The 8,445-nt window shown below is 46.7% G+C and overlaps 1 protein-coding gene across 1 annotated transcript; it reads right to left on the bottom strand.

Moving 5' to 3' along the window:
* LOC123397159 (GDSL esterase/lipase At5g45910-like) lies at positions 1-8,012 on the bottom strand. Its single transcript, XM_045091815.1, has 6 exons — positions 7,730-8,012; positions 7,351-7,575; positions 7,120-7,268; positions 6,765-7,041; positions 6,271-6,660; positions 1-42 (listed from the first exon to the last, which is right to left on the bottom strand). Exons 1-5 carry the CDS (start codon positions 7,968-7,970, stop codon positions 6,431-6,433), a joined length of 1,122 nt encoding a protein of 373 aa, XP_044947750.1. The 5' UTR covers positions 7,971-8,012; the 3' UTR covers positions 1-42; positions 6,271-6,430.
* Positions 8,013-8,445: the final 433 nt, after the last annotated feature.

The raw sequence follows: 8,445 nt of genomic DNA, 5'->3' as shown, positions 1-8,445 counted from the left end.
CCCGTCGAGCGCTCTGGACCAGCGCCCACCATCTTTCAACACCTGGTGACGTGTCATGATAAAGATTAAAAGAAATTAGTACAACATAAGAAATTGAATAACTCACATGAATAATAATATGTACATGAAAAATAAAGATTAAAATATATATAATTTAAGTTGTGAATCTTACAAACTAATAATCATCATCAATAAATGCATCATCATCATCACTATCACGCATTTCTTCATGAATGACGTGCTCGTCGGGTTCAACGGCGTGAAGTTGTGAAAGGCCTTTCTTTAATCGTTGAAGCATTGACAGGTCATCCGCGTCAGTAACCTCTACGAGTTCCAGGTCTTCTGGTTCCGGCTCAGGGGTGGAGTCGGATTCATTGTCGCTGTCTACTTCCATGTTCTTGGGTGAAGCACGGCGGTTCTTGAAACGTTTCTTGGAAAGACGTGTTTCTTGGAAGAATTCTCCATCATATGTGTCTGGGTTAATGTGAGGTTCATAATCCTGTTCATTTGGGAGAGGTGGTCTGACATGTGGCGGCACTTCATAAACAACATACCAACCTTCCATATTCTTATCCGTTTGGCATGCCCACGGTAAATAGAAAACTTGGGTCGCCTCTTGAGCCGTAATATAGACATTGGGAACATCTAAATGGGTGTTTGGATTGATTTCGAATAGTCCTATATGTTCATGAGTCCTTCTAGTCTCCTTCGGCTGGAACCAATAACATTTGAAGACTACGACGTTCGGTGGGTTTTCACCATAGAATTGAAGTTCATAAATTGCTTCAACTCTTCCATAATACTCGATAACACCTTTGCCGATAGCAGAGACACCACAATTTGTAGATTTTCGGTCGGGCATAGATAGCTCTTTGCCAAAGGTACGAAAGAGATACCCGTTGATGTTGTATTTCTCAAATGAACGGACCTTATAGTCAAAACCATTAGCGACTTGTCTCAATTCGGCGTCCATAGACTCTGAATTAGCCTACAAGTTTAATACGAAACGATTGTTGCATTAGCCGCAAGTTAGACCAAGAAATGAAATGGTCCATTATTGATAATTACCGTTTGTTTGAACCAAGAGATGAAACCGGGATAGCCGCCTCCTGTCTTTGACAGAAGCTCATACTCTTTGACGGAATCATTTTCGATCACCGCTCCATCCGAGAATTTGGCGGCGTAACGGCTGTTTGACATATCCGGGAATAAGAGCAGTTCAAATGAATTAGAAGTTACGGGAAAATGTGTCGAGAACTCACTCGATGTACGGCCGCACTTCTGTTAGGTTGTTGAAGATATACAACGAAATGTTCCGCCATTCTTCGACATCCAACGTTATTGGTTTCGAAGCACCGGCTGGTGCGAGCTTCCCTCTGAATAGGCTGAGGTTGGACCCACCTTTTTTAGGGTCTGCATCATTGTGCCGAGGCTTCGGATTATGCAAATGATGATTTTTGGCTTCGTAGTGTGCTGTCACAAAGTTTGCCGCCTCCTCAGTAATGAATGCCTCAGCCATCGATGTTTCAATTCTACGCTTATTTTTACATTTAGCTCGAAGGGTCTTCTGCATCCTCTCAGTTGCATAGCACCAACGATCTTGCACGGGCCCACCCAATCTTGCCTCGGTCGGTAGATGTAAAATCAAATGCTGCATTGGATTAAAGAAGCCCGGTGGAAAGATCTTCTCTAACTTGCACAACAACTCCGGTGCAAACTCCTCCATGTCTTCTACCACGCCAGGCGACAATTCTTTCGCACAAAGAACACGGAAGAAATAGCTCAGCTCCGCCAGTACTAGCCATTCATCCTCACGAATAAAGCCACGTAACATCACCGGCATTACCCGCTCTAGCCATATGTGCCAATCATGACTCTTGACACCAAAGATTTTTAATTTTTCAAGACTCGCTCCCCTCTTTAGATTCGCTGCATACCCATCGGGGAACATCAAGTGCATTTTGACCCACAAGATAATTTCCCTCATAGCTGGCCTTCCAAGATTGAACCAGGCCTTTGGCTTCGACCACTTCTGCTTTCCTTTGCCTTCTCGCATGTTTTGTAACGGTCTATGACGTAGTGCCTCTTGATCGACTCTAGCCTTAGTACTATCCTTTGTCTTCCCATCTATGTCGAACAATGTACCAAAAATAGCCTCTCCGATATTCTTTTCAGTGTGCATCATGTCGATATTGTGTGGAAGAAGGAGGTCTTTGAAGTAAGGCAGATCCCAGAAGCATGGCTTGTGAGTCCAGGCGTGTTTTGAATTATACCCCTTGAAATACCCTCGACGCTCTGGATCAGGCTCGAGGGCGTTTAACTGATCCAGGATCTGTTGGCCTGTCAACGCAGGTGGTGCCAAGTTTTTGACAACTTTACCTTTGGTAAAGTTCTTCTTGTCTTTTCTGAACTAATGGTCAGGATTCAGGAACTGTCTATGCAAGTCAAAGCAAGAATACTTCCGACCCTCCTGCAACCAATGAAACTGAAGAGCTACCTTGCATTGGGGGCACGGGAACCTTCAATGCACACACCATCCAGAGAATAGTGCATACGCCGGCAAGTCATGCATAGAGTACATGTACCACACATGCACTTTGAAGTTTTGTTTTCTAGCAGCATCGTATGTCTTGACCCCATTATCCCAAGCGTCTTCCAATTCATCCTTAATCGGCTGCAGGTACACATTTATATTCTTCCCCGGATAATTGGGCCCTGGAATTATCAATGTGAGAAATATGTTCTTTCTTTGCATAATCTGTCCGGGTGGGAGATTGAGTGGAATGACAAATACAGGCCAACAATTATATTTGGTTGCCGTCATGCCGAGGGGATTAAAACCATCCGTGGCGACGCAGACTCGAGGATTCCTTGGATCTGTCACTTTATCCTGATGCAATCCATCGAAATGTTTCCACGCTTCCCCATCCGATGTGTGTACCACCATCTTATTCCCATCCGCATCTAGTTCGGTTCTTTTGCCCAATTTGTGCCATGTCATCTGTCTGGCTGTCTCTTCGACCATGAAAAGACATTGAAGTCTTGGTACGATTGGCATATACCGAAGAACACTAACTGCAATTTTGGTCTGCCTCTTCTCACCCATACCGTTGTCTACCACAAGATACCTGCAAGACTCGCAATTGGGACAATAGTCCAAGTGTGCATACTCCTTCCTAAATAAGACACATCCTTTCTCACATGCATCTATCTTCTCATAGGGCATCTTAAGTACACGAAGTATTTTGTCCGACTGGTATAGGTTTGCAGGCATGACATGGCCTTTGGGTAGGAAGCGTCCAAATAGTGTCATCATCGTGTCGTAGCATTCTCTTCCCAAGTTGAACCGAGCCTTCAGAGCCATTACTTGTGCAATTGCATCCAGCTGACAGAGCTCAGTGTGCTCATGGAGAGGACGTTTTGAAGACTCCAACATTTCATAAAAGGCCTTTGCAGATTCCTCCATCTCATCTTCCGAATCCCGAGCATCATCAAAGTCTTGCACCATGTCTTCGATCCCGGTACCATGCTCGTCCGTGCGACGACGGACCACCTCAGCTCTTGTGCGTTGTATAGACTCACCATGAAATGTCCACACCGTATAATTAGGCTTAAAACCCCTCCTCCGCAGGTGTTTAATCATTACAGCCTCTATCGTCTTTTTATAGTTGTCGCATCCAGGACAGGGGCAATAGTTTCTTTCTTGGCCATTTGTGAATGCGGCTTTCACAAATTCCTTTGTTTTTACAAACCATTCTTTCGTCATCTCTTTCTGACTAGGGTGACCGGTATACATCCACGCACAATCACTCATCTTGCCTAGCTACTAAAGACAGAAGAAATATATTTATATATAATTTAGCATTTATATTCATCAGTTAATCAGGTTCGCCATTTTTATTACGTCGAGGCAACCTACACGCTAATAGGTAAAGATAGGTCCTAATCCCACCCGCGTATGTGTAGATTGGGTTCGTTTCCCCATGCTCTGCTCCGGATCCAACGCAAAATTTCGGCAGCACATCCCCGCTGTTCTCCTGATACACGTCTCCGCAATAAACAGAGAGGATGTGCATTCGGAGAACAACAGGGAGGCACTGACGAAATTCCGCATCGGATCCAGAGCACAGCATACGGGAAAACGAACCCAATCTATACATACTCGGGCTGTCCATGGATAATGTTGGACAATTCGAAAGGATGGCGGTTATAAATATGCAAAGACATGCATATTTATAGATGTCGGCCTTTCGAACGGGAGACGCATACTGGTCACGCATACAGATAAATTAATTTAATTACATAAATCTAGAAAGTTTCATCCGGAAACCGAGCCACAGTAAATGAAGGGGCGGGGAGGAGTTGAAATTTGTACTGACGCACGAATGCAGGGGCGGAGCTCGTACAACGCACGGGGAGGTCTTCGCACAGCAGACCTCACAGCGACGAGACAACTATCACATGTAAATCCACCCGATCAACACAAATATTCTAATTATGTCATTTTAGAGGAAAACAAGTTAAGAATATAATATTCATGAGCTAACCAAGGTTTTTATGCCATTTTGTAGCTAAATGGGCTAATTATCTCATTGTTGGGGAAAATAAGGTAAGGAGAATAAGATAGAGGAGAAGAAAGAGGAGGAGGAGAAGAAGAAGAAATCAAGAAGAAGGAGAAGGAGGAGGAGGAGAAGAAGGAGGAGAAGAAGGAGAAGGAGGAGAAGGTATTCTTCTTCTCTTCTTCTTCTCTTCTTCTTTTCTTCTTCTCCTTCCTATTTTTGTCTCCTCCCCCTCCTCCTCCTCCTCCTCCTCTTCTTCTTCTTCTCCTCCTCCTCCTCTTCTTCTTCTTCCTATTCTTTCTATTAAGCTAACTAACTAACTAACCTAACTAACCAAGCTAACTAAACCTATCGCTAAACCTAGATAGCACTAAACATAAAAAAATCTAGCTAACTAAAAAGAATCTACCACTAAGTAACTAAAAAAGCATCTAGCTAACTAACCAAGCTAAATAACTTCTCCTTCTTATTTTTTTCTTATTCTCTTCTTCTCTTCTTCTTTACTTCTTCGCCTTCTTATTTTTTTTCTTCTCTTCTTCTTCTTCTTCTCCTTCTTATTTTTTTCTTCTCCTCTTCTTCTTCTTCTTCTTCTTCTTTTTCTTCTCCTCCCCCTCCTCCCCCTCCTCCTCCTACCCCTCTTCTTCTTTTCCTCTTCTCGTCCTCCTCCTCCTCCTCTTCTCCTCTTCTCCTCCTCCACCTAACTAACTAACCTAACTAATTTAACAAGCTACCACTAATTAACAAAACAAAATCTACCACTAAACTACCTACTAAATCTACCAACTAACTAAATCTACCACTAAAACTACTAACAAGAACAACTACTAAAACTACTAACAAGAAAAACTACTAAAACTACTAACAAGAACAACTACTAAAAATACTACCACTAAAACTACTAACAAGAACAACTACTACAACAACAATAAAAATCATGCTGGTAGTTATAATCTAATTCCAAAAAATAATGCGGGTGCGCGGGGGGGGGGGGGGTGTGGGGGCTCACCGAGAGGGGCGGCTGTGGCGGGGTCGGGGGTGTTGGGGGTGGCGGGGCGGCGCAGGGAGGGCCAGGGGCGGCGGCGCGACGGTGGTGGGGCAGCGGCAGCGGGGGCGAGGTGGGGCAGCGGCGCGACGGTGGTGGTGGCGCGACGGTGGCGGTGGGGGCGACAGGGGCGGCGGGGGGGTGACAAGGGCGGCGGCGCGACGTGGGCGGCGGCGCGATGGTGGTGGCGGCGGTGGGCGTCGGGATTGGGAGAGAGAGAGAGGGGCGCCCGGGGTGAGCCGTTACACAGTGTGGGTGAGAGAGAGAGAGAGGGGGGGCAGGGTGGGGGGAAGGAGCCGTTAACGGAGTTAGCTCTTTGTCATCTGCCTCCGGACTCTTTGTCGTCCGCTAGCAGACGGCAAAGAAGGGACTCCAGTTTGACCTAACCACCCCGCGGTCAGGTGGGCCCATCTACATGTTTGTCGTCTGCTCTCAGACTCTTTGTCGTCTGCTAGCTGGCGGCAAAGATGTGACTCATGGCAAAAACACTCTATGCCATCAGCCAGTGCTTTGCCGTCTGCTTTGTGGAAGCTGACGGCAAAGACACTCTTTGCCATCAGCTGGCAGACGACAAAGATTAGGCAGATGACAAAAAAACTGTTTTTCAGTAGTGTCTCAACAATCCACTATAAAAAAAATAACTGGTTGTCATTCGGACACTAGACTTACCCTCTCTCTCGTGGCGCCACCGAGCTCCATGATACCATTATGTCATCGTAGATCCTCCATGCCTCTCATCGCCACCACCACTAATTCTTTCTAAAATATGATATTAACATACTCATGAACTTCTCCTGTTGTCTGTAATGGTTTTGGTTAAGTCTTCTCTCTAATAGCGAAGAGCACTAAGTATTGGCGGATCGGCAAAAGGACCATGAAGCCACCCTTCAGCAATGAAGCGGTATGTAGCCTCCGTGTAGTGAATCCCATCCCAGTTAACGAACGCCGAGGGATCTTTGCAGGCTTTCACCCCCGGCATGCCGCACACAGCGCTGGCATTCCAGTTGTATGCCCCGCCGCCTCCGCAACAAGCCAATAGAGCGTCGGCGCCGGCCACTCCTGCATATCAATCAATTTATAGAAAACTCAGTGACCCCACGACAGCAAGCAGGTGTCACCGCCATGGACACACGTACAGTCCCTGCAAACTTCATAGCCCTTACCGAAACGGCTAGGGTTTTCGAGGATCGTGATGATCGGGCCATAGAAGTCGGCGTAGATGATCTTGGCATGCGAATACTTGCCCCTGAGAGCGTCAATCGCTGCACGGAGCATGGAATTATGGTACTTAGCCACACGGTTTATGTCGCTTAGGCAGCCGACGTGGTCGTACATCATCGTCTTGTTGAGGCTCGAGCGGGTTGTCAGCATGGTGGGCGAGCACCCGTTCGGTGGACTCCCCGGCACGACCACGTAAACTGCACCTTCTTTGATGAGCGTCTGTGGTACCAAAGCAAACACACTAGTTTAGCTTGGTGTCGCGTCCTAACGTTACATGGCAGAAAAGGTGTAGTGTACCTCCACGGCCATGACAATATTTTTCACAACTTTGGGTACATAGGATCTCACTTCGTCTTCAGTCTTCCCCGCATTCCACACGAAGTTGTAGTCATTCACTCCGAACTCCCCAACGAAGAAGAGGGCTTTACTGAGACACTCTCTGTGCCCTGTACGTATCAAGCGGTTTTTCAGTATGTAACTGGCAGGGGTTAAGCATTGTGATGGCTAGGCTGGAGAGCATGCACATACCTAATAAGGTCTTGTTGCAAATCGTTGGCTTGAGTTGCTCGAACCAGCCCAGCTGCACGTTCAGAGAATTGTTTATAAGCTTGAACTGGACCAATTTGCTCCTCTCGTAGAAGTCGACGTCGATCGCCGTCGCGCCGCCGACTGCAAAATTTACGCCTTTGGAGACGTTGTCCGATGAGCTGTTTAGCAGGGAGGCTCGAAGAAGAGGGAGACCAAACTGCTCGGCTGGTACCACAAACCAAAACATAACATGTACTCGATCAGACTCCAAAAAAAGATGCATGCATGCATGCATGCATGGCCAGATATTCAGATCCCATCAAGTCTAACCGTGAGCAAATTATCCCCTTGATGCAACGAATAAGATGGCTCAACTTACCGATGAAATCGACGGTGACTCGCCCGTCGCTGAGGCGGCCCGTGGGGCGCCCAAAGAAGGTCATGCCATAAGGAGGCTTGTCATGCCATACGGGCACCGCCGGAGGAGCCATGATCACGAAGTTGCCGGCATCGATGTAGGAGTCTCCAAGGGTAAACAACGAGGTGAAGGAAGGGGAGCCGGAGCTCACGCCATGGAGACAGAAGCAGAGGAGAAAGGAGAGCGCGAGAGCGACTCCCATGGCTGCTAAAACTTGAATGCTGGAGAAAAATCAATGGCCCGCGAGGGCTAATTGTAGTGAGAGGCTGCCCGGCTGCTGTCCTAGAAAGGGAAGCGGTCCTGCTTTGTTAGTCAGCCGAGTGGCGTGCTGTCGCTTTCTGAATAGGGTTTGTAGTTGTGGAGTTATTGTGATTGTAACCAAGACAAGAGCCCCTGAATTGGTACGAGCCAATACCATGGTCCATGGCTAATGTTAGTGTTACGTCTCACAAGTACAGAGTACTAGAGTTATTAATATTGAGTAAGGACTTCAGTTTAAAGTCGAGTAGACGTAATCAGAGACTTGTGTTGTCCTCTATGTGCTTCTAGAAAAATCACAGGGGTTCCCCGATCCATCATATCGAAATGAAGCAACGAATCATACGTTTCCTGGTCAGACTTGAGCAGCCAGCCATGTTGGAATTAGGTACTTATCAAGCAGTTTTTGGCTGAGCTAC

The sequence above is a fragment of the Hordeum vulgare genome, chromosome 5H (genome assembly GCF_904849725.1).
Source record: "Hordeum vulgare subsp. vulgare chromosome 5H, MorexV3_pseudomolecules_assembly, whole genome shotgun sequence".
Taxonomy (NCBI): Eukaryota; Viridiplantae; Streptophyta; class Magnoliopsida; order Poales; family Poaceae; genus Hordeum; species Hordeum vulgare.
The sequence above is the reverse complement of the archived record's forward strand: the minus strand, read 5'-3'. Positions and strand labels throughout refer to the sequence as shown.

What these genes read in the sequence shown, in the direction of transcription:
- LOC123397159 (XM_045091815.1), bottom strand. Translation starts at nt 7,970, where the DNA reads ATGGGAGTCGCTCTCGCGCTCTCCTTTCTCCTCTGCTTCTGTCTCCAT. An exon ending in AGTCACCGTCGATTTCATCG is followed by an intron (nt 7,576 to 7,729) that starts GTAAGTTGAGCC and finishes TTGTGGTACCAG; the next exon opens with CCGAGCAGTTTGGTCTCCCT. An exon ending in TTGCAACAAGACCTTATTAG is followed by an intron (nt 7,269 to 7,350) that starts GTATGTGCATGC and finishes TGATACGTACAG; the next exon opens with GGCACAGAGAGTGTCTCAGT.